At 31.5% G+C, this 27440-nt stretch overlaps 1 protein-coding gene and 1 long non-coding RNA gene across 2 annotated transcripts in view; both read right to left on the bottom strand.

Annotated features, from left to right (window-relative positions):
• Nucleotides 1-8395: 8395 nt before the first annotated feature.
• Nucleotides 8396-27440, bottom strand: part of LOC127728442 (DNA-directed RNA polymerase I subunit RPA2-like) — a 49928-nt gene continuing 30883 nt past the window's right edge. Inside the window, exons 14-31 of the mRNA XM_052235801.1 lie at nucleotides 27035-27122; nucleotides 25525-25631; nucleotides 24176-24311; nucleotides 23761-23834; nucleotides 22877-23083; nucleotides 21548-21745; nucleotides 20829-20936; nucleotides 20207-20383; nucleotides 19236-19319; nucleotides 18281-18335; nucleotides 15969-16065; nucleotides 15459-15600; nucleotides 14314-14372; nucleotides 11020-11117; nucleotides 10427-10552; nucleotides 10183-10310; nucleotides 9546-9710; nucleotides 8396-8878 (exon numbers count right to left, since the gene is read on the bottom strand). Of these exons, the coding sequence (XP_052091761.1) occupies nucleotides 8654-8878; nucleotides 9546-9710; nucleotides 10183-10310; nucleotides 10427-10552; nucleotides 11020-11117; nucleotides 14314-14372; nucleotides 15459-15600; nucleotides 15969-16065; nucleotides 18281-18335; nucleotides 19236-19319; nucleotides 20207-20383; nucleotides 20829-20936; nucleotides 21548-21745; nucleotides 22877-23083; nucleotides 23761-23834; nucleotides 24176-24311; nucleotides 25525-25631; nucleotides 27035-27122 (2274 nt within the window). The 3' untranslated portion in view covers nucleotides 8396-8653. The remainder of the gene's footprint in view (nucleotides 8879-9545; nucleotides 9711-10182; nucleotides 10311-10426; nucleotides 10553-11019; nucleotides 11118-14313; nucleotides 14373-15458; nucleotides 15601-15968; nucleotides 16066-18280; nucleotides 18336-19235; nucleotides 19320-20206; nucleotides 20384-20828; nucleotides 20937-21547; nucleotides 21746-22876; nucleotides 23084-23760; nucleotides 23835-24175; nucleotides 24312-25524; nucleotides 25632-27034; nucleotides 27123-27440) is intronic.
• LOC127728501 (uncharacterized) lies at nucleotides 11323-13910 on the bottom strand. The gene is made up of 2 exons (XR_007994149.1): nucleotides 12813-13910; nucleotides 11323-12161 (listed from the first exon to the last, which is right to left on the bottom strand). It is a non-coding gene; the product is annotated as an uncharacterized LOC127728501 (long non-coding RNA).

The following is a 27440-nucleotide window of genomic DNA, read 5'->3' as shown; positions in this document are numbered from 1 at the left end:
CTCTGGCGTAACCCTCAAAGGAATCCATAATTATTTTGAAGTTATGGTTCCAATTGATACATTGGGATTCTCTGAACTTAGGACCATGAGATATCACCTTTCGGAGAATTTTGTTTAGATACCCAGTAATAACATGGCTAGAGGGGATGTAAATATAAGGTGAGTGGGAACAGTCACATGTCAAAAACTACTGCAACAGAGATATGAGGAAGGGACACTGAAATCGACACTACATATACATCTTACGCTCACCATCACGAATTTTTTGGCTTATACAATGTGTATATATCCCAACTTACTAGCGACGTGTTTCCCAGTCTTAGATCTTTGTTTCCCGGAGTAGTCGTCTAATATTTAATTTAACCAAACATACAATATTAGATCAATGTCAGAAAAATAGCAACTTTTTTGTATGAGGTTAAGAAACCCCTTTTGGAGTTCACGCAATTCTTTCAGTTTGTGTTTGTTACCTTGATTTGTCTTTCTTTTCGATTTGTGAATTTTTGACATCGGTTAACTACTGTTGAATAAATTTAAAAAAGACACTTAAGTTAAATGAAGATACTAATCTTTTAGATTCAGTTAGAAATGAATGACAAAATTTGCCTGCCTTATACCTGGATTAATCAAATGATGAACTTTCCTTTTTGTCAGAGAAGAAACAGACCTGCATTACTTGCCTATCATGTATTAAAATAACACATTTATCACGTTTTACTTGTGTTCACTACAGGGATTTACTTGAATGAGCACAATTACTATACACTGTAAACGGATCAGTCACCTACATTTATTATCAAACAATACAGTATTTATAATTATCCATCACGAAATTGTTTGATCTGCACTACAAATAAGGGTTTGCATATTTACCTAGGTGCTTAAATCCATTTTGCAGATGACTGAAATTATAGAAAGATGATAATAGAATCAAAATTAAATGATTGCTGGAGCAAACGATTTGGAATTTCACATTTCATTAGACGTGTTAGAAAAGTGAATACGACTTCTGGCGCTGATGTTAAATACAAATACTTATACAGGCTAAACGGGGACCATCTCAAACAGCACAGATAATCATTCATTATAGTTACCTGTACAGATGTATTTGATATTGCCTAGATGATTTTTGGACAAAAAAAATATAAGCCACAATACACAGACGATGATCCAGCATAAAAGAGAGGAGGCGAAAGATACCAATAGGACATTCAAACTCAAAAGTTGAAAAATAAACTGACAACGCCATGGCTTAAAAAGAAAAAGACAAACAGACAAACAACAGTACACAAAGCACAACATAGAAAACTAAAGACTGAGAAACACGAACCCCCATAAAATTAGATCGTATTTTATATATTTTATATTATTCGTATTGCAATCATAAAATTGCCTTGATTCAGAGTAGTGATCGGCTTAGATTGAGATCGTTGTTCTTCCTTTTCTTACTATTTGATTGCAAGACTATTTTGAAAAGCCAAAAGAAAAAATCCGCAACAAAATCACATCCGAATCAATTTTTTTACTTGAAGGTTTGAATAATGCTTAAATTTGTTTAAAATGTTCGTTTATTTGACGTTCATCTAAAAATTAATGTGCTGTTCATGTCGGGGAATTTAATAGCTTGCTATGCGGTATGCTCATTGTTTGTATAGTTGCATTTGGTCTCTGGTGAATAGTTGTCTCAGTGGCAATCATACCTTATCTTATGATTCTATATCAAGCATACGAAATATTTCTAGAATAAATTAAAGTGAAGCTTTAAATTCTAATAAAAAAACAAGAGTATTTGAGTACTTGAAAAATATAAAAGACCACTAAATGAAACTTTTTTATTGTCTTTCTTGGTCGGTATATTTAATAAAACACAAACCTTCGATAATATGCATACCCCTATAAAATAGAAGTATTTTTGCATTCTTTCGAAAACTTTTAACGATGAAACCCGATATAATTTTCATACCGAAAACATAACTGGTTTGAAATTGTTCATCATGCAAATTAAAGACGGAAATTTTACACTTTTTAAAAGAATATTCAGCAGTTTAAAAAATTATAAAAGCGATGATCGTATACATTTTTCTCCTCGTCTTGATGAAGACTTCCATTATAACTGCTCATTCAATATAAATGTTGAACCATGTTTTATAGTATGTTCTAATTTAAGAAACTTCGTCATATATATGCTAGTTCAGGTTGCCTGTGGAGTCGTGTTTATTCGGGGAAAAATTAAATGTGGCATTAAAAAGATGACAGTGTATCTTCCCTGTTTTCAAATCATCAATATGCAATTTTTTCGCTCCTGTAAAGAAACACAATAAACTATAATACAAATGCTGGAAACAATTGGATCAAGAATACACGACAGTCCTATTGGAAGACCACAATAATTTTCGCCAATTAATTGTCTCCTGGTAGCGTTTTTGTGGCTTCATAGTTACCTGTGTTATTATCTCTTTAGTTTAATTTTTGGCGTTGCACCTCATACTATTTGGACACACAAATAGCCCTGATACAGATTTTATAGGAAATTCATTCTCAAAATATAGTCTGCCCTAGTCGTGAACAATGGTTTCAATCACATTGAAACTGGCAGAAGCTTCCAATTGCTTTGGCAGCCATTGATGATCCAACATGATATACAAACATCAAGTTGAACCATAGGAAACCAAATGGGAAATGGCCTTCCACCCAGACATGTGCAATGTACTTACCATCAGCCGTAAAAACAATACCATTGCAACATCCTACAAGCTACATGGTCACACTCTAGAACCTGTCAAAAGCGCCAAATACCTAGGTTGCACATACACATTCGAACTGAAATGGAACGACCATGTTAACAACGTATGTAACAAAGACAATAGAACAATCGGCTTCCTAAAACGTAACCTGAACATTGGATCTACTTGTATAAAGGAAATAGCGTATAAAACACTGGTTAGACCTACAACAGAATACGCCAGTCCAGTATTGGATCCATACAATAAAACAGAGATTGACAGACTAGAGATGGTCCAGAGACAAGCAGCACGATATGTGATGAACAAACACCATGATCACTCAAGTGTAAGCAAGATGCTCAATCACCTAGAATGGAGATCTCTGGAACAAATGCGAAAAGACTCAACATGTTCTTCAAAATAATAAATGAGAAAGTTGCAGTGACAAAGGAAGGTCGTCTGATGCCACCTAAACGACTGTCAAGAAACATGCATGACAGAAGCTTCCAAAGTTCAGCATCATCAATTACCGGAAATATTCTTTCTTTCCACGAACCATCAGAGATTGGAACACTTATCCTCCTGGGGTTGTATCAGCACCGTCATTCGAGGCTTTCAAAGCATCGGTGACAAAGCTGAACTAAATTCAAACATTATGGGTGGAGGGGGAGGGGTCCGTATGCGCACGCAAACTATTCAGCTAGTTGATTGTGGCCTTTATCCGGTAGAAGCGATTTTACTCGGGAGATCCCCATATTCACTGAATTCTTGACCTTTTTCCAAGAATTGGGTTTTCCTACAAAAGGAGTAATTTCATGTGATAAGATTTATACGAACCATCCATCCAGTAGTCACGCCAAATCGGAGACACCAATTCAGGCAAAACCCGCGAAGGGAAAACAGAAAATACAAAAACTATGAATAGAAAAATTTCAGAGTGTAGATTTATGTTGAAAACGCCATAGATCATTAAATTTTTTTTAAGGATTGTTGAACTGTATGCTGAACGTTTGGAGAATGTGTATACTTAACATATTCAACTCATATCATTCAATGTTTATATTTAGACTAATTTGGCCGTAAAATCTTCCATCCTCATTTTTTACCTTTTTAATATTTTTTAAAAGTTTTTTTGCACTCCTATATCAAACAAATACAAATACACATTCTCAGTATCTATGAAATCCCCATGCACGTCTTAAAATATTGACACGTTAGTTGTTTGCTACATGTATATTGTATCAAACACACCACAAAGTTAAACTATGCTACGCCTGGATACTTTTCAATGCAATTGTATTTTGACAAAATCAACACTTAAATCTTGTATAGGTATTGTTATTTAACATCAGCGCAGCATTTAAATCCCTTTCCTAACACATCTATTGATCGAAAGATAAAAACTTCACAACAATTGTAATGTGCAGGTGAATGGACACATCTGACATACAATGGAATGAACTATATAAGCTCATCATAGATACCAGTCTAAAAATTGTGTATGCCAGAGCCGCTTTTCATCTACAAAAGACTCTTCAGTGACGCTCGAATCAAAAAGAGTTAAAAGGCCAGATAAAGTACGACACTGAAGAGCATTGGGGACCCAAAATTCCGAAAGGTTTTGACACATATATACAGCTAAGGTAATATATTCCTAGGTTAAAAAGTCCTTAGTATATCAAATAATTCAAAGTGTGCTTGGGCAGGGCTTGAAAATTAATTTCAGGTTGAGGGCTTGAATTGACTAGCAGAACATATATCTTTGTTCCAGGTGAGCGTAATGCATTTACTCAAATCCAAACCTTTTACCATCATTTAGATATTAACAGATAACAAACTTCGAAATAGTATCTCGAGTGTCTGGCTAAATCTTAAATGCATTAACAATTTTGAAGACAATAACAAACAATTCCCTTGTGTCTAACATAATATGTAATTTCAACATCGATTGATTTATCCATCTTCTTTATAAGTGAAATTAATCTTCGTACATAGTCACACATTGTGTTCAATAAAGAAGATCATTTCTTTTCTCGATTATCTCTACACAGGAACATATATATAGATATATTGTTCCCAGCTCTACATAACAATGTTGTTAGGTAGAAGTGAAGACGAAATAAGGAAAACATGCATTGCCCAAGTGTTGTTATCTTTCCTTTTCTTGATAGTGATGTACAGTTGGTTGCTTCTTTTTGAGTTTTTATTTCTCATCGGGTTTTATATGCACACATTTCAAGTAACAATTCAAATTTCAATGAGCGAATTTTTTCATCACTAAAAATCTTTTACAGCAGGGATAACCTTTACTTCATTTTATCACGTGTAGAAGGAATAAATAAACAATGATAAATAAAAAGTTTTCCAAGACTAAAATACCAAACAGTTCACATCGAACTGATTATGTGTAAAGACGTCATCAGCAGTCTGAGAAAAGCATGACATTGTACAATGCACAATTATCATTATCAACAGGATGTAGGATCATAAGTTTTCTGAACTGATAACCAATAGCATTTAGATATGTTTTAACTTATTTAAAAATAAATGATGAATCATGTTTAGAACCTCAAAGGCAATATTTAGAGATCTTACTACAATGATAAATAAAGGCAACAGTAGTATATCAGTGTTCAAAAGTCATAAATCGATTGAGAGAAAACAAATCCGGGTTACAAACCAAAACCGAGGGAAAAACATCAACTATAAGAGGAAAACAAAGGAACAACAGGAACAACGAAATACAACAAAAACAAACGCCAACACACATAGAAACGAACTATTTGATAACAACTGCCATATTCCTGACTTGGTACAGGGCATTTTAAGAAAAAATGGTGGGTTGAACCTGGTTTCATGGCATGCTAAACCTCCCGCTTTATGACAATGTTAAACAAGAGTGCACACGCTGAAATGTCTCTCCTTCTTTACTAACCATTGATTTTATGTTGATAGTCCTAAATATAAAGCTTTACTACAAGTAACACATAAACTAAACATGTTCCAAGAAAATGAGGTCAAGGTCAGATAAACCAAACGAGAAATACATGTACACCTTACGATCATTCAATAAACCAAACATAGTTGACCTATTACTTATAGTTTCTAAGAAACAGTCTTAACCAAGAAAACTTAACATTGACCAACGAGCCATGAAAATGAGGTCAAGGTCAGATGAACCTTGCCAGACAGACATGTACACCTTACAATCAATTTATGCATTAAATATAGTTGACCTATTGCTTAAAGTATCTAAGAAACAAACTTAACCATGAAAACTAAACATTAACCAATGCACCATGAAAATGAGGTCAAGGTCAGATGATACTTGCCAGACAGACATATACACCTTACAATCCTTCCTTACAACAAATATAGTTGATCTATTGCTTATAGTTGAAGAAAAACAGACCAAAACACAAAAACATAACACTGAGAAATGAATCGTGAAAATGAGGTCAAGGTCAAATAAAACCTACGAGACTGACATGTACATCATAAAATATTTCCATACACCAAATATAGTTGACCTATTGCATATAGTATTAGAAAAAAAGACCAAAACTCAAAAACTTAACTTTGACCTCTGAACCATGAAAATGAGGTCAAGGTCAGATGACACCTACCAGTTGGACATGTACACCTTACAATCATTCCATATACCAAATATAGTAGACCTACTGCTTATAGTATCTGATATATGGACTTGACCACGAACACTTAACCTTGTTCACCAATCCATGAAATGAGGTCGAGGTCAAATGAAAATTGTCTGACGGGCATGAGGACCTTGCAAGTTACGCACATATTAAATATAGTTATCCTTTTACTCATAATAAGAAAGAAATTAACATTACCAAAAAAGTTGACTTTTTTTTCAAGTAGTTACTGAACCATGAAAATGAGGTCAAGGACAATTGACATATGACAGACAGAAACTTCGTAACATAAGGCATCTATATACAAAGTATGAAGCATGCAGGTCTTCTAGCTTCTAAAATATAAAGCTTTTAAGAAGTTAGCTAATGCTGCCGCTGCCGGATCACTTTCCCTATGTCAAGCTTTCTGCGACAAAAGTCGCAGGCTCGACAAAAATATCGCTAAAACACTACATGACAGAAATTCATGCAATCTCGAACTTTATACAATTATTTTCACAATATTCGTCCAAACTATTTTCATAACAATGATGGTATGGAAAGGCAATTTTATAATTATTTGGACTACAAACGATAAGACATAACAGATTATGCAGCTGAAACTGATAATTTTTAAGAACAAGTTTATTCAAAGGATTAATAGATTTATATGGATCATATTAAATGTATGGGCTCTTTAAACAAAATCTCTGTAAAATTGAAGATGTGATACCATGTTTGTAAAAAGGCACTTTTACAGGTACAGCCAAACTTCCAAAACAAATATTTCTATCTTTGAAATAATCTAGTAAAGTTTTTTTGTGGTAATGAAATCCCTGACTTAAAAATTTAATACAATTTTGACTGTCCTGACCCATGAATTAGTGACATGCTTTGTATGAATCATTCCTGATGATTTATAATTTCTATTGAATGGACCCACAAAGTAGTGCTATGCATTGTATGCGTTGTCAATTTGTTATTAGTTTTGACTATACGCTTTGAATGGAATATCCCTATGTTAGTACACTTTTGACTGTTTGAGACCATGAATTTGTGACGTACTTTGTACATATTATCTCTATGTTAATACAATTTTGACTGTTTGGAACCATGAAATAGTGACATGCTGTGTACGGGATATCCCTATGATAATACAATTTACAGAATGTCTCTATATTAATACAATTTTAACTGTATGGAACCATGAACTAGTGACTTACTGTGTATTTATTACCCCTCTGTTAATACAATATTAACTGTATAGAACCATAAACAAGTGTCATGTTTTGTACATAATATCCCGATGTTAATACAATTTGATTGTATGGAACTATGAATCAGTGACTGTTTTGTACATAATACCTCTAAGCTAATACAATTTTGACTGTATTGAACCATAAGTAGGTGTCATGCTTTGTACAGAATATCCCTATGTTAAATACAATTTTGACTGTAAGGAACCATGAATAAATGTCATGCTTTGTGCAGAATATATATCTATGTTAATACAATTATGACTATTTGGAACCATGAATTAGTGATGTGCTGTGTATGGAATATCCCTATGTAAATACAATTTTGACTTAAAAGAACAATGAATAAGTAACATGCTTTAATAGAAAAATAAAGGATATGGGGTATCCATCCATGACACAAAATCAGTACATGCACAGCAAAAAAAAAATATCCCTTTGTTAATACAATTTTGACAGTATAGAACCAAGTTTAAGTGTTATACTTTGTACATAATATATCTATGCTAATACAATTTTGACTGTATGGAACCATGAATTAGTGATGTGCTGTGTATGGAATATCCCTTTGTTAATACAATCAATTTTGACTGTATGGAACCATAAGTAAGTGTCATGCTTTGTACAGAATATCCCTATGTTAATACAACTTTTGACTGTTTGGAACCATGAATTAGTGATATGCTTAATACATAATCTTATAATAAATCTTTGTGGCAAAGTAGTAGTAATTCTTGAAGGACAAATATTAATGAAGAGAATAAATATAAACAAAACATTAAAGTTTCACATATTGTTTAATGAAACATAACAAATAAACAAAGTACCTATAAACACATAGCTATTTACTCATAAAGAATGCCACAGATGCATTTATTTCATAGACAACTGCAATATGCATCTTTTACATCATGAAATGTATATCCTGAAAATGTACAAATAAATCCAGTAATCTATTCACAAGTATAAGAAGATGAGGTTATGGAATTATTAACATTCCATGGGTTCCTTTTAATAACAGGTGTCTTGAGGATGTTTAAAATGCTTGGATATCCAAGTTTACCTTTATATTGATAGCTGCTAACTCTGCTACAAGGTATTTGAACACATAAGGCACTTTGATAAGTTCTATAGATTTTGTTTGTTTACAGATAGAACATGCCCATTTACGTTCTTGTTCTGCAGATACTGCTGCATTAGCTGATGGAGGTCTGTCCATGTATGGTGATAAAATACTTCCACATTTTTTGCATACATGAGCCTGTAAAATATATTAAATATATATTTAAAAATGTTTAAACTATTCAGCTTTTTAGACACCTACAAACTAGAGTCTGAATTCTGATTTACTAAAAAATCATATATAAAACACAAGTACTGTTTATTTGTTGCAATTAGCCTATTTTTGATTTAAACAACAAACCTATAAAAAGTTAAAATGTATTTTACTCTCTGTATCATTTATATTGGAAAATATTTTTGACAAAATTTAAGCATTTATTTTTATTTCCTTCAGTTAAGTTAAGAAATGAATTATTAGAGTTTGTTGACCTCTTTTTATTTTCCAAATAATTCTGCAGGAATACAAACATTTCATGTGAAATTTACATGGTATCTGCAACTATTCATGTCCCAAAATGTGATAAAATCGCTTCTGACATTCCAGTCAGCCAAAAAATGGACAGAATTATTATGTTTTGTTATTTGCTAAACTTTTAGTGGAAAATATTTAAAGTATATTCTAAATGTGAAAGAATTAAATAGTAAAACAATTTGGTTCTTTAAAATGATTCAATGGCAATAAAAGGTAGGACATTTGATCGCCGCTGGAAAAAGGGTATGTCGGGTCTTGTAAGAAATTTGTTCTGCTGTAAAATCTATGAATATGAAATATCACTACCAAATTCTGGCTTCAATAAACTACTTACTAATGATGAATCTGAACAATTGAGAAGTCTGTCCTGTAATAAAAATGCTGAACCATGAGATATCAAAGCATCCCTTTCCATCTCTCCAAATCTTATTCCTCCTCCTCTCTTCCTTCCTTTCACTGGCTGATGGGTCACCTGATCTATTGGACCTGTGGTTCGTACCTATAAAAAGTTAAAATGTATTTTACTCTCTGTATCATTTATATTGGAAAATATTTTTGACAAAATTTAAGCATTTATTTTTATTTCCTTCAGTTAAGTTAAGAAATGAATTATTAATTTTTCTCTTCACATACCTTAAGTTTAATTTTCAAAGGAATTGGTACTATAAAACATTTCCTCAAAGGTATTACTGCATCTAAATATGTTTTTGCCACAAATGCATCTAAATATGTTTTGCAATTACTGTATGGTTTTAGAGGGCATACTTTATGTTAAATTAGTTGTCTGTAATAAAGACTACGTTGATTATATATGTTTTTGGTTTTCTTATAGCTGGATTGCTGTCTCACTGACATCTTTTTCATTTATATACATATGCAAGTTATAATGCTTGACTAATAAGGAATGACAAAGCTTGAACCATAATACAAAACGGCCATAATCAATTTTTCATGATTTACAAGTATCAAACCTGAAATTTGTCAGACACCATGTGTCTTAGTCTCTGGTAATAGACAATGCCAATAAAGATGTCTGCCTCCAATTCCCTTCCATCTACTCCGCTATATAATCTCTCTGTCCCATAGTAATTATATCCAGCTGAAATCAATATAGAAAAATTAATTTTTACATGATGGAATTTATAATTGTTTAAAATATAGAAAAAGAATTTCAATCTAAATAAGTTTTGTTATTAAGGAACCAACATAGATTACCTGCATTCAGCATTTTTCCCATATAATCAATTGGTGGTTGGTCTTCTGTGTATTTAAATGGTGTTGCATCATAACAGTGGCCATGTGAAGCAGCAGACTTTCCTGCCATACTCTCTATCATCATACCTGTAAAACAGTTGAAAACATACATTGTAAATGACAATTTGTATGTTGTAATGTACCATATTGCTTATATTTATTTTCTGTAGATGACCTTCATATTAACATTCATCACTCAATAGGGAACAATATCCATAAAAGACATCTAAGCAAAGAACGCTATTGTGCTTTGTAAATAGTAAATTGACTGATTAATATAGGTTGCTATCAAATGGCAAATGTTCAGAAATGAATTGAAAAAAAATCACTTTAGTTCAATTACATAATTCAGAAAGTGAAATTTAGGAGAAAAAAAAATTATTTAAATGATGCCAGTACCAAAGCACTGTCTCCTAGGTAGATAACAGAAAAACTCAGGTGAAAAGTAGAATAATTTGATTTTCAATATCAGAATAAAAAGTCAGCTATAGTGTTCAAATCATTAGCTTTCTAAATAATTTGTAATGGACACTAATCAGCCCATGATGAATCACCAATTGTCATTCTAGATGGATAACCATGAGGGTTGAATATAATATCTGGAACCATTCCACTCTCAGTAAATGGTAGATTTTCTACTGGATACAACATACTAAAATAAAAAGGTATATAGTTGTACTGCAGGTAATAAATATATATCTACTGTGCAACACAATGAAACATTTTGGTAGTACTGTATGTAAAGGAAGCAAAGATAGAATTAATCCACTAAAAAAAAATAGTTTCCATTTCTGAAGATAAAACTCACGTTTATTTAACAGAAAACCTAAAAAAAAAATGCATTATCCTATCCAGGCAACAAAAAATAAAATGCTTCGCTGGGGCGCAGCTTGATACGACCGCAGAGATCGAACCCTGAACAGTTGGGGCAAGTATGGACACAACATTCAAGCTTGATACAGCTCTGAATTTGGATTGTTATTAAATATTTGACACAGCATAGGTTTCTGACACAGAAAGAATGTGGTCTAAGAATTTGAATTTTTTTTAATTTACCTATTATGGTCCAATGTCCAAAATCAAAATACATGGTTAGATTCAGCATATCAAAGAACCCCATATATTCAATTTTTGTTAAAATCAAACAAAGTTTAATTTTGGACCCCAACTTGAACAAACTTGAAAACTGGGCCCATAATCAAAAATCGAAACACATGTTTAGATTCAGCATATCAAAGAACCCCAAGAATTCAATTTTTGCTAAAATCAAACAAAGTTTAATTTTGGACCCTTTGGACCTTAATGTAGACCAATTTAAAAAACGGGACTTAAAATTAAAAATCTAAATACACGGTTAGATTTGGAATATCAAAGAACCCCAATAATTCAATTTTTGATGAAATCAAACAAAGTTTAATTTTGGACCCTTTTGACCTCAATATGAACCAATTTGATAGTGGGGCCCACAAATAAAAAATCTAAATTCATGGTTAGATTCAGCATATCAAAGAACCCCATATATTCAATTTTTGTTGAAATCAAACAAAGTTTAATTTTGGACCCCAACTTGGACCAACTTGAAAACTGGGCCCATAATCAAAAATCTAAACACATGTTTAGATTCAGCATATCAAAGAACCCCAAGAATTCAATTTTTGCTAAAATCAAACTAAGTTTAATTTTGGACCCTTTGGACCTTAATGAAGACCAATTTAAAAAACGGGACCCAAATTAAAAATCTAAAAACACGGTTAGATTTGGCATAACAAAGAACCCCAATAATTCAATTTCTGATGAAATCAAACAAAGTTTAATTTTGGACCCTTTTGACCTCAATATGAACCAATTTGAAAGCGGGGCCTACAAATAAAAAATCTAAATACATGGTTAGATTCAGCATATCAATGAACCTCATATATTCAATTTTTGTTGAAATCAAACAAAGTTTAATTTTGGACCCCAATTTGGACCAGCTTGAAAACTGGGCCCATAATCAAAAATCTAAATACATGTTTAGATTCAGCATATCAAAGACCCCCATATATTCAATTTTTGTTGAAATCAAACAAAGTTTAAATACTGGACCCTATCTTGGACCAACTTGAAAACTGGGCCCATAATCAAAAATCTAAATACATGTTTAGATTCAGCATATCAAAGAACCCCATATATTCAATTTTTGTTGAAATCAAACAAAGTTTAAATACTGGACCCTATCTTGGACCAACTTGAAAACTGGGCCCATAATAAAAAATCTAAACACATGTTTAGATTCAGCATATCAAAGAACCCCAAGAATTCAATTTTTGCTAAAATCAAACTAAGTTTAATTTTGGACCCTTTGGACCTTAATGTAGACCAATTTAAAAAACAGGACCCAAAATTAAAAATCTAAATACACGGTTAGATTTGGAATATCAAAGAACCCCAATAATTCAATTTTAGATGAAATCAAACAAAGTTTAATTTTGGACCCTTTTGACCTCAATATGAACCAATTTGATAACGGGGTCCACAAATAAAAAATCTAAATACATGGTTAGATTCAGCATATCAAAGAACCCCATATATTCAATTTTTGTTGAAATCAAACAAAGTTTAATTTTGGACCCCAATTTGGACCAACTTGAAAACTGGGCCAAAAATCAAAAATCTAAATACATGTTTAGATTCAGCATATCAAAGAACCTCATATATTCAATTTTTGCTAAAATCAAACAAAGTTTAATTTTGGACCCTTTGGACCTTCATATGGATTTTATTGTAAAAAAAAAAAGATGCAACATTTGCAGATATTTTTACTGGTCTTCCTTTATAAATATGCATTTCTTTACACATAATTTAAAAGCAGTGTAAGGGAAGTAACCAAAACGTTGTATTTGGATTACCTCCCTTACACTGTTTTAAATTATCTTTATTGTTCATTAACCATTACTTTATACATAATTTAAAAGCAGTGTAAGGGAGATAATTTCAATGATGTATTTGATTTATCTCCCTTACACTGCTTTAAATTATGTTTTGTACTAAAAGTATTTGTCCATTAACCAGGACAACCTTGTTTTCCCCCTTTTTTGCCCCTAATTCCTAAACGGTTTGAGCCATAACCCCCCAAAGCAAATCCTAACCATCCCTTTGTGGTATGGAAACTTGTAGTATAATTTCAGAGAGATCCATACACCGTTCCACAGTTATTGTCTGGAAACTAGAAAATGCTTATTTTTGGGCCCTTTTTGGCCCCTAATTCCTTAACTGTTGGTACCATAACCCCCAAAATCAATCCCAACCTTCCTTTAGTGGTATTTAACCTTATGGTCAAATTTCAAAAAGATCCATTCACTTAAACTAAAGTTAGAGTGCGAAAACCAATGTGTCTTCGGACGACGACGCCAACGTCATACCAATATACGACCACAAAATTTTTTTGCGGTCGTATAAAAACCATACAAAAGCCTAATCATTTATAATTTAGAGGAAGAATTGTTCTATATTAATCATTCCAGTGACCCCCTGAACTTAGTACGCAGTTTAACAGAAACCAGTGCCAACAATAGACTTATTTAAAATTTTGGGTATTTAGCTGAACTTGCTCCGATTGACCCTAGATATGTCTCCAAATAAACTTCTGGTGTCATGCAATAATCATATCTTAATTATGATCTCAAATGTTTTAAGTTGTGATGCAAAATTTAGCAGGAACTTGTTTGATTTTCAGTAATTACCAACAAATTTCCATACAAGTGTAAATACGTTTATTTACAAAATTTATCAAAATACCTTATTCAACTTTTCCTCTTTTGAAAACTGTAAACATGCCTACACATTCCTATGTTTGATGGAAATCTTACCTACAGATACCTTTCTGTCCATGTCTACTGGAAAATTTGTCTCCTACAATGGGATTTCTCTATAAAAAGAAAAATGGTAATATTATCTCAATTGTCAAAATAAAGGGTTATTGCACCTATGACAACTACATAAACAAAATTCAAAACAAGTATGACTATGAACTTTATCTCCTTAATGATACCTTGCTATAAGTATTCGATAAATAAAAAGTTGAAAATTAAAACAAGTTGAACTGTGAGTTATTGCTAACTAATGATGCCCCCAGTAGAAGTATTTGGATAACAGAAGCTGATGAGCAATGGATGACCCATGACTTCATAAGGTATAGCATGCTGACATTAAGCTTGATATCAGATTTGAGGGTGCTCTGATATGTTTTTCCAAGAACAATCTTTTGTACATGACTATTATGTGTAAGAATATATAAGTATTTGGTTAACAGGAAGTTGATGAGTGATGAACATGAAGTCATCTCACAGTAAAACATTCTCACATAAAGCTCTGATTTGCAACTCCTGAGAAAAATGTAAACGAAAATTTCAGAAGATGGAGAGATGGACAGACAGAGGTAAAACAGTATATCCCTCTCGTTTAGAGCAGGGGTATGGAGCAGGGATATAAAAATCATTAATAATTGATAAAAACTTGTTTTTGTATAATAGAATCTTCATTATACAGTGTTGCATTATATGTGAATAAAAGATGTGGGGTTTCAGGGTTTACATCAATGAGATAGCATATCATTTTTTTTAAATTAACCCTAAAGAAACGAACACACCAATATAAATCTAGAGATTAACATATGATCTTAAACATAAGACAAGAGTTTATACAATTATACCTGTACATCTAGAGATTAACATTTGATCTTAAACATAAGACAAGAGTTTATACAATTATACCTGTACATCTAGAGATTAACATTTGATCTTAAACATAAGACAAGAGTATATACAATTATACCTGTACATCTAGAGATTAACATATGATCTTAAACATAAGACAAGAGTTTATACAATTATACCTGTACATCAGCATGATGAGAAGTTTGTGAAAATGTCTTTCATATGTTTTATTTCCACCTAACCTTGTTCACACTTCTACAAAAATTCTCGGTAATGACATCTCTTTTAAAAGTACTTACCACAATTCTAAGTACAATACAGACTTTTTCAAGGTCGCCTGTTCCAGTGTCATTACCAATTATTTTGATGTGATCAACATAAGCAGGTTCACTTTTACGATACTTTTCTACTTTATATTCTCCTGTCTGCAGATTGGAGTAGCTGGAATCAGAAAAATACACCAAAGAATTAAAATTAACTTAAATTTTTTTGAGGTAAAATTATCGAAATATTCTTTATTAAGCTGAGGACAACCCATGCTTTGCCAATTTTAGGGGGCACACGCCCGCCACGAATCTGCCCCGATAATAAGAACTTCATCTTTTAAAATTTTAATATGGTTGTATAACATGACATAAAATCAGAACTATTTTTACTTTAAAAATAACTGCATTATTTTTTATTATACTGACTGTCAATTTTTAACCGAACCAGTATCAAACTAATCTCAAAATATATAATGATAAAGGTTTTGTTTGTAAAAGTCCTTCAAAATATATGTTCCAAAACATCCAATATTTTACTGGTACCTGTAAAAAACATCTCCATCTTGTAGATATGTACCAATAGGAGGCAAACCATCAGGATCCAGCTTTCCTTCTGTTCTTTTGTCTCCTGATTTACTACCTATGTCAACAACATCATTTAAATTTTAAAAAATTACAATATTATTAGAGTCAACAAAACAATATCATATCAGAGTTCACAAAATATTATTTCACTTCAGAGTCAACAGTGCTGGATACTTGCAAAACTGGAAATCATACTACATCTCCTTATTTTACATCAACATAATAATACGTTAACAGTTAAAGAATGATGTGTTAACAGAAATGACGAAACTTCAATTAATGTTTCACTTTTATTTTTAATTATTACTGTTGTAAAATACAACATAAATGAAACAAATTGTCATGATAAATACCATGCAATGATAAATATGCTATGTTTCATAAATCTTTTGATAAATAGATAGCAAGGTCATTTGCTCTTTTTCACCTTTCATGTTGATATAGAAATATCGATGTTACCTATCAAGAAAAACATAGCTTATTTTGTTGAAGATATTTCCTATTCATAAATCCTATTGTTAAAGAATGATAGAACATTTGGTAATAATTTAATTTTGGATGTAACACGTCTTCTGATTAGCTGAAAGTGTTTTGTCTATCAGCTCATAGACATAATTTTGTCATGTGACCGTGACGTCACCAACGTTTTTTTCAAAATTTACTCCTTAAAAATGGATTATAGAATTAAATTATAAGGAATGACTGTAATATTTTTTCTGTCTATTCGAAATAACCTAAAAAATGTGGTGCACACTTTTAAATAACCCGCTACGTGGGTTATTCAGTGTGCACCAACCACATTTTTTATGTTATTTCTTCATAGACAGAAAAAATATTACAGTCATTCCTTAAATATGACAAATTTATACAGTCTACATAACCTGACTCACTTACTGTAGAAAAGAAAAGAGCAAAACTAGATGTGTACTGATTGATATTTTAGTCTTAGATACATGATTTTTTTTTATAAGTTGTTATTGGCTTTGAACTAGCTGTCAGTAACTGTGAGTATTCTCAGATCTATACTTTGTGTCTTTTTGTTGTTAGGGATGTATAAATACCCTGCCACATCCGGTCTGTGTTTTTGTTATATGTTTTTTCTGCTTTGTATCGATCTAATGAGTTAAGCCCATTTCAACTGATTTTAATAGTTTGTTCTTATGTTGTGCTGTAACACCACTGTCCTAGGTTAGGTTAAGGTTGAGCGCTCACAAACATGTTTAATCCCGCAATATTCTTTATGTGCCTGTCCCAAGTCAGGAGCCTGTAGTTCAGTGGTTGTCGTTCATGTCTGTCATATTTGTTTTTTCGTAAATTGTTTTATTATAAATAAGGCCGTTATTTTTCTCAATTGAATTGTTTCATATTTTACATGTCAGGGCCTTTTATAGCCGACTATACGGTATGGGTTTTTCACATTGTTGAAGACGACCGTACAGTTGCCTATAATTGCTTGCATAGTTGTCTTATTGGCAATCAAACCACATCTCCTTATTAATAAATTGGACAGTGAGCTATTGCTCACTAATGATACCCCGCTTGTATTTATGAAGTTGAAGAGAAAGAATCTAAAAAAGCATTACACAGTAAAGCATGTTCACATGAAGCCTGATAAATAATTTCAGAAAGTTTTAAATTGTAATTCCAAAGAAAATATAGTATTCAGTAAACAGGAATTTGATGAGCAATGAATCTGAAACCGTGTCGCACTGTAAAGCATGCTGATATGAAGCCATATAACAAATATCAGGAACCTCTGATTAGCAGTTCTCCCAAAAAATGGGACAAAAATTTCAAACATGGCCATTATGTTTAGATAATATAAGAATTTGTTTAACAGGAAGTTGATGAGCCATGAATCTTAAACCGCGTCACACAATATAGCATGCCGACATGAAACCGTATAACAAATTTAGGGAAGCTCTGAATTGTTGTTTTTGAGAAAAATGCAATGGAAATTTCACAGGACAGACAGATGGACATACAGACAGGGGCAAAACAGTTTACCCCCTCCTTCTGAGCAGGAATGTAGAAAAAATATATATTACACAGGATATTTTTTTTTTGTCATTATCTATAATTGCCTCATACTTATGCAAAAAGTGCAGGAAATTTGCATTATTTTGCTTAAATCTGGCTTATTAAAGTGTGAGTAATGATAAAAAAACTTAATTAATACATTTTTTTAGATATTTCAAATGAATAGTATATAGATGGACCTCATATAGAACCAAAATGTAAATGTAATGATAATCAAAATCCTTTCTTACCAAATACTAGCACGGTTCTGTATTTGTCTTGAGCTTTTTTTCTCAGATCAATCAGCTGAAAATAGAGTTAGATGGTATAAAGTGATTGTTCAAACTACAAACAGGTACAAACTACATAAAAGTTTGGCTTACTCTAGATTTTAATATTGATATTTTTTATGAATCATAGGAGTAATGTTTTGTCTACACAGAATTTTACATGTATGAATTATTTAAGTCATACACTTGACTCAAATTACATGACTGACTTTGATGATCATTTCATAGGATGGGTGGTGCATCGGGATACATATTCAAAACACAACTTTCATGAGAGAACATCATCAGAAAACATAAAAAATACTTTGTATAACACTTTCAAACATTTCAATTTGTTATCTATTATTTTCAGGGGATCTCTTCCTATATAAAGATAAAGCTATACAAAGATGTGGGTCACTTTTTTATAATGTCAAATATATCAATGGGGTGCAATTTCATGTAATTTAATTTAATAATGGGTAGAAATTTATATGGGGTTGTCTATAGAATAGAAATAAGACGACAGTATGTTAACTTCTTGACATCTTTTGGTTATTTGTGTTTGGTTGTTGTCTCATTGACTTATACTCCACATCTTCATTTATGTCTTTTGATGTGGTTCAAAAAGAGGTTCACCTTTATAGGAAGCTTAATAGGCAATGTGTTTTATTTCTACTCAAAACAATTAGCAGGTCATTAGCCAATCTTTGAACATAACATCCATTTTGATAGAAAAATTAACAGGACACAAAGAAGACTGAATAGAAAATGTTTCTATAATATTCATTCCACATATATTTTCTTATCTTAAATTGAAGTAGATAAATCCATATTTTAAGACTGTTCCAAAGAATTTGTTACATTATGTACAGTATATAAAATGAATGTTTCAAAGGGTACAGCATTTGATGGTCTAAGCAGTTTGATACACTACCTCAGACTTATAAATAGATCCATGAGCAAATCCTCTCTCAAATGCTGATTTATTCAAAATCATGGCATCTTCCATGTCATAACCCTGAAAACAAATAAAACAATTTATGATTTGTTCAATTTGGATGACAAAAAACACAGTCATGTCACAAGTATAGGAATGCATTGGCAATGTAGTAGACATTCCAAGCTTCAAATTCATTTGTATAACCCTACAAGGCTAAGTTTACATGATATACTTGTCATCAGATAATAGAACACATATCTTTGAGGTATCTGGGATTAAGTCTGTTCCAGTAAATGATAAATCAGATATTCCATTGTTTAATGCTGTGTCATGTACGTAAAATGCAGGGCCTTTTTTTTAAAGATAATGAAGAAAAATATTTCTTGGTTGCTGTTATGATCTGTTTTTAAACAACAAGCAATGTCACTAATCAAAAACATTTTAAGGAAAAACTAGAACTGTGAGCTATTGTTCACTTATGATACCCCAGCTTTAAGTATTCTTTAAACAGGAAGCTGAAGAGCAATTATTCTGATAATGCTATTCATTGTAAAGCATGTTCAAAAGAAGCCTGATAACAAATGTCAGGAAGTTCTAATTTAGGGCTCCCTAGTTAAATGCTACAAAAATGTCATACATGGCCTGTATGCATAAGTACAATATATACGGTAAGTATTTAGTAAACAGGAAGTTGATGAATCTGAAACCACTTCACACAGTACAGCACGCTGTCAATGAAGTCTGATAACAAATTTCAGTTAAATAGCTTCTACTTGTTTGAATTCTATAGGACTCATCTTCAAATTCTTAACCACTGAAACAAGACGGTTAAATAGACTCATTGTGTATAGCAGCCATAACAACAAAAATTCCTGAAGATAGATAGCTGTCTATGTTTTAGTGGCCATGCATGCCTATAGTGAACATCAAATGTTTGTGTTTAAACAGTTAATACACAAACTCACTGTGTATGATATAACAGCTACCACAGCATTAGTTCCCATGGGATAATTGTCTACATTGTAGTGATCATGCATGCCTGGTCTGACCATTGGTGTTTGGGGTGTCTGTATTCTGTATAACTTATTATCAGCTCTGTACTTGTAGGCATGGCATGGTGTTCCCATAGTCTGTTTACCCATCTGTAGGAGGAAACATCGTCAGAACTAACAATCTCTCTAAATGTTTTGAAATACTATTAATGCAGACAAACATTTTTTACTTAATACTAACTAATAAACTATTTTTAGCCATAAGTGAGGAGTCTGAATGGCTCAACTGGTACCTAAACAAAATACTGATTCAATTAGAAAAATAAATCTGTAACGTAAAAACCATATAAACATTTCACCAACTTTTGGTTTTTAGGAAAATAGTCCATAGATGATTAAGGATATGTTTTGTGAAAATAAGACACACAACTTCAGAAGAGCACATTCTTTAAAACAACATTTCCTTAATAAAAATTCAGAATCAATAGAAAAACATACTTTGATTTAGAAACACAAAAGGAAACATGTAGTAAAACAATATCAGACATGCAATCTTTCCTTCATTGCTCATGTAAATCATAGTAGAGTACTGTACCTGGCATTGGTACATGTTCCTTGGACTCTGATTACAGTCTGAGTAGGGTGTAAGGCAAGCCAAAGACGATAACATTCTAATTTCACTAAATTCTTCATGTGTTGTCACCTGAAAATAGGCATTCCATGTTAAATTGAGATAGTCTTATTCATGAAAATAAACAATCTTTAATGTCAAATATACTTAAACATACAGATATCCATATAAACTTGTTTGAATGATCAAACTTACCCCATGAATAGCCTCACTCTGATTGATACAGATATCCATATAACCTTGATCATATGATCAAGATTATCACAGGAATAATTTTAAACATATTTTATTGTCCAAAAACATTGACAATAGGATTAGACACAAGTTTTGCAACTTAGAACGTCTTCTCCACAGGAATAGCCTCGCTCTGATTGATACAGATATCCATATAAACTTGGTCATTCGATCAAGATTACCACAGGAATAGCCTCACTCTGATTGATACAGATATCCATATAACCTTGAACACATGATCAAGATTACCACAGGAATAGCCTCACTCTGATTGATACAGATATTCATATAAACTTGGTCATATGATCAAACTTACCCCAGGAAAAGCCTCACTCAGATTGATACAGATATCCGTATATTTTTTTAAATGATCCAACTTACCCAAGGAATAGCCTCACTCTGGTTGATACACACATCATAAAAAAACCTGTTCCAGTGATCCAACTTACCCCAGGAATAGCCTCACTCTGATTGATACAGATATCCATGTAAACTTGTTCAAATGATCCAACCATCTCTGTGGTATCTAATGCTAGATTCTTTACTGGTCTCATCATCCTGGCTGGTGTTGTAAACAGGTACAGACCTGGATACTGACTAGCAAATTCTGTTTTGGGAATCAGACATATCTCCATCATTGTGGGAACCTGACAAAACAGAAAAATATAGGAACAAATAATAGACTAGAATATTTAATGAAAACAAAAAACAACTACAGGTACTTTTGATTTATAAAAATTATTTAGAATAGTCAGAAGGGGAGATAACTCAGATAATTCAATTTTACTATAGCTTTTACAGTCAACTCCACTTAATCACATGCCAGTTTATTGCATATTTTGGTTAATTGCATAATTTTCTTCTGCACAAAACCATTTCCTTTTTATCTAATGTTAAAAAATCTGGTTATCTGCATAGCCTAACAAGTGACCTTTCGTTTAATTACATAGAAAATAGTGGCCAGCTAGATGTGCTTAGTTAAAACTGATGAGTTTATTTTATACTCACTTCTTTGTTGTTTAAATAAATTTAAAACAGTTTCTTTCATGTTTATATAATGCGATATTGATTAATTTCCCTCAATGTGTACATGTAAATTTGTTTCCCTTGTTCTATTTTAAGCCTCAATGTCATAAAAATGTCAAACAGGTAAATGTTGTAAAAATTTGTTTATAAACTTAATTGAAAGAATTAAAAGACAATTACATATATGACATCAGACATTTAACTTTTTTTTGGAATTCAACTGTACATTCTGTGGATCACAGCTCTTCATCTTTTCTTTCTTCAGGGATTTCCTTTACTATCGATCTAGTTTGACTCCGTAATTTAAGCGTACACTGTTTAATTGCATTTTTGGTTCACATCATTAATTTTTTCGTCACCAATATCATTCTAACAAAATATTAGAATGTGAACAACTTATAGCTTGGAAATATACTAGTTGACCTTTTATTTTTATCATAATTTTGAAATTATTTCTAATTATTGAAAATTGTTTTTTCAAATACAAATTACATAACAGCAAAGTATAAAAAAAGCTTGATCACTTTTTTGTCTATACTCCCTTGTATTCTTATTAGTGTCGAAAATATGACAGGAGAATCATCACAATAATTACAAAATAACACTTAAAATTTTAATCATAACATACTTCTTCAAAAGGCACAAAAATTGAACTGATAAGTATTGCACCATTGTTGGTTGTTAAAGATTCACAATATTAATATACCTATTAAATTCTTTAATTGCATTCCTTAAATTCTTTAATTGCAAACCTGTTTCAAAGCTTTGACTTTCATGACCCTCAATTTCTGTTCTACTTTTTTAGCTATAGATGAATGAAGATATCCCATGTGTTTACCATCAAGTAAAACAGGGAAACAGTCCTTAAGGTTCCCTGGTGGAGGAGCATCAAATGGCGTCACACCAAGTGATATCAGTAACTTGTATAGATGAGCTGTTGGATACTGTATGTTGACAGCCTGTAACAATGAGTGATAAAACTTATTTCAAAAGAATTTACTACTTGTAACTTTCTCTATTAGTTAGTTTTACGTTGCCGTAGATCATGCTAAATAATCATTCAAATTAAAACTTTTTTGAGGAAAATGAAAGCCTCATGTAAAGTTTTAAATGAATACATTTGAATCCAAATAAACAGCTTACAATGTTAGTATAACCAGTCATTTATTGAGATTAAGACATTTGATATATAATAATATCAACTATGACAATATCAAACCAATAATAAGTAATTCATTAACATATTGACCAAACAATATTAATCATTGATGACTTCAACAAAGACTGAATTCACCTGACATTGAATTTTGACCTCTAACCTTGAAATTAAAAGAGACTTCATATTCTCACTATAAATACTGGTGAACCTAGTCTGACAAAAGTTGTTTTCAAAACTATTTTACTGTACCTACAAGCAAACTATCAACTTGAACTTTAATCTCATATTTTGGAATTTCTTATGGTTGATATTCTTACTATGACAGACTCAGACCAAATTTTATGTAGAATAAAATGAAAGACTTGTTCTCTGTATTGAAGTTTAAAAAGACAGACACATTATTATACCCCACAACAATTTTTATTGAAGAAATTAAAAAATAATCTAACAAAGTAACAACACATTTATATTCCATACCTGGCAAAATGCAGTCATGTGATTTAAGAGACCACAAGGAGCTCCATCAGGTGTGTGCACAGGACATAGAAAACCTGAAAAAGTATGTACAAATCTTTAATATCACTTTTTAATGCAATTTATATTTCATGTTTCAAGACTGATTTGTCTTCTCCAAAACTTATTTCATTTTTGGTGTTACAACAGAACAGTTGATAATCTTATTGACCTCCTAAAATTAATTAATTGTTCATGAGATTTATCATCTAGTTACACTGAACTGCAATTTTTATTTTTATTAATCGATTTGAATGAAGTTGAAATCGTAATTAAATATAAGGGATTCTCATTATCGTATCTCAAACATAGTATTGACACATTCCTCGCTTTTCTTTCTCAATTCTATACATATATATAAACAAATATTCTAGTTTACCCCAAGCCTCTGGAAGAAATTTTCGGACTGCTGTTGTTCTCATCTCAGCAAAGAAAGCTCCTCTATGAACACAACGGAAATGTGAAAGATATCTGTAGAAATTGAGTTTGTCTGCCACAACTGCTAACCCTGATGTCTGACAACAAAATAATATCTATGTCATTATGGCATATATATTATATGAGTAATTGTGATGATAGCCATAACTGCTAAACCTTAAATTATATAACAAAATATTTGCTTTATCAATGGATTTATTGTAAAAGGTTAAAGTTGCTTTACTTTTTTCATCTACACTATGCATTTGAAACTTTAACAGGGTTTTAAATGTATTTTCCAACTTCTGTGATTAATTCTCAACATGAAAAATTTAAGACAATATTATCTCACTTATTAACAATTATTAATCACTGTGGACATATTTACACAGCTTTCATTTTTCCTCTATGTGTACTATGTAAAAGTTATAGAGATATAAATGTAAGTGCATTTCTTATTTGCTAAGGAAGTATGAACATGACCTAGAAACTAACATATTGACAATAGTTAGGATATACACTATTTTTATCCCTTCATATTGAGATAACATATTGAGAATACTGACTACCACAATAGTTTTATCCCTATATAAACTTAAAGTAAATAAATTCAATTCTGTGGATTCATTTATTTTGTGGGCATCAATTTTCCTGGTTTATAGGAATTTTTTTTGTTTTGAGAAAGTTCAATTATGTTAATTCCTAATAAATTGATAAAAATGCAAATGTAGAAGGATTGCTAATAAGACAACTCTTCAACAGAGACCAAATGAAATTAGAAGATAAGCAATTATACGTCACCATATGGCCTTCAACAATGAGCAAAACCAATACCACAAAATGACAAATGAAAATCAATTCAAACAAAAAACTAACTGTCTGATATATGTACAAAACAATAAACAATAAACAAATATGAAATACAGCCACAAGGATGTATTTAGTTGGATACTATAATTCAATGTATGTCTTCAAATCATGTTTTTCTATGTATCTTTTTATATTCAACAGATTGAAATATAAAGGAGAGAAGTGAAGTCCTCAAATAACAAGTCTAACCCCAGCATGTTAATGTGTCGTCAAGAGATTTTAGTATATATGATAGTGTTTTTGTCCATGGAATTTTTGTAATATATCTTTGGTTGTGTCTGTTGAAATAATTTACAAGTTGCCTACATTTGTGGAAAAATAGACTTTTGCATATTCTATGAAGATCATATGTTGACCTCTTTAAGTCTTTTCTGTTATATGATGTTGCACGGTTGCTGTCTCAATGATAAATAACCAACATGTCCTTAAATTCATACATACCTGCATTAAACCAAGACCTGACCTTGATACCAGGTTACCAGTTGAAAGTAAATATTCTACAGATTTACTAATATCTGAGGTGTGTCTAAATGCATCTTCCAGTGTTTCTACAATAGTAAAGTAAAATTATAAACTACTTTTTAATGATTGATCAAATTTTAATTGATGAGTTATATTCTTACACGAAAAAAAGCAAGAAAGAAACTCTATCCTTTCTTTAAATATTTTCATATCTACTTTAAGTGGCTGGGGGTGTCTTCCTCCATCTTGGATTTTGAAGTAGCAGAAAACAATTGGTCTAGATCTTTAATAAAATGTGCAAATTTTGAGAATAGTATGCAATTCATGTGTAAGACTTTTCATGTTAAAATAGAAAATTCTGTGTTTTATCATATTTACGGCTGTATTTTCTAAAAAACACATTATTTTTGTTTGAATCTTATTTTTTTCAACTTTGCCACATAAGGGGAGATAACTCAGATAAAGTATTTTTTATAATAGAAAGTGTTGTGAATTTACCTATTTTAATATGAAGCAACAAAACAAGTCCGGTGACCCCATTTTTTCTTTTTTTTTTATCTGAAAGCATGTTATAAGAGCTATTCTAACAGGACGTTCTTCAAACGCTTTGAGTACACACCCGTGGTAAAATATGAATATATTGTTTGGGCTGTTCCGATCGTACTCCCGCGTCATATGCTTTTTTATGAATGAACTATCGGACGTCATAGAACGATGACGTAAGAATATAAGCATTTTATGGGAAAATACACGCTTGTGAAACCGAAAATCATCACAACAAGGAAACGTAAACAAACGATGTTAAAATGTGTTATATAAGCCATGTTTTGTATACATATATAAGACATGTAAGTACAATTATCATTTAGATTCATCCAAACCTATCTAAATATGTTATTGTAAATAGTTTAAGCATGTCATTCATTCAGTTTGCTCCGGTCTTTTACGTCAATTTAATAGTGCGTTTATTCATGGGAACGGCAAATAATGCCTTCATCTAGAGCGCTTCGATCCAAAACAATTGCCGTATTTGTCCTATTAGAATCGAAATAATTCACGGGGGCTTTAATATATATTGATTTTACCACGGGTTGTCCCTTTATGCCGATATTTTACCCCTCGCTATCGCTCAGGATAAAATATTTGTCATAAAGGGCCAACCCGTGGTAAAATCACGATTTATTCAAGCCCCCATGAATTATTTCTTAACCTTCTCACATTTTATCTTAAAATTCTATGATGTAGTTTTTTTTTTTTTGATTTACCATGAATAATCTATACAAAATCTGACAATTTTGCACAACCTGTAGCGTGAAAAAAAGTCCGATGACCCATACTTTCATTATATTTTGGAAAAAAGCATGATAAAAACTACATTTTGACAAATTATAAAAAAATTCTATGGATTTTAATCATCCACCTTAATTCTAACTTCTCTCTATTTTTACTTTATTTACTTACTGAATACATTAAGATCTTATTTACTTACTGCTAGTTAATTTGTAGGATCCTTCTTTAGTTTTGGCATTTCTTTGTATAGTTGCTTTTAATGAAATTAACCATGACTCTATCTTTTCCTGTTAATGGTTTTAAACATGTAAATAATTTCCACTCATAATATTTTTGTATTAGATTTATATGCTTAACTAGAGGCTCTAAAGAGCCTGTGTCGCTCACCTTGGTCTATGTGCATATTAAACAAAGGACACAGATGGATTCATGACAAAATTGTGTTTTGGTGATGGTGATGTATTTGTAGATCTTACTTTACTGAACATACTTGCTGCTTACAATTATCTCTATCTATAATGAACTTGGCCCAGTAGTTACAGTGGAAAATATTTTGTAAAAATTTACAAAAATTTACAAAATTTATGAAAATTGTAAAAAATTGA

The sequence above is a fragment of the Mytilus californianus genome, unplaced genomic scaffold (genome assembly GCF_021869535.1).
Source record: "Mytilus californianus isolate M0D057914Y unplaced genomic scaffold, xbMytCali1.0.p SCAF_2, whole genome shotgun sequence".
Classification (NCBI taxonomy): domain Eukaryota; kingdom Metazoa; phylum Mollusca; class Bivalvia; order Mytilida; family Mytilidae; genus Mytilus; species Mytilus californianus.
The sequence above is the reverse complement of the archived record's forward strand: the minus strand, read 5'-3'. Positions and strand labels throughout refer to the sequence as shown.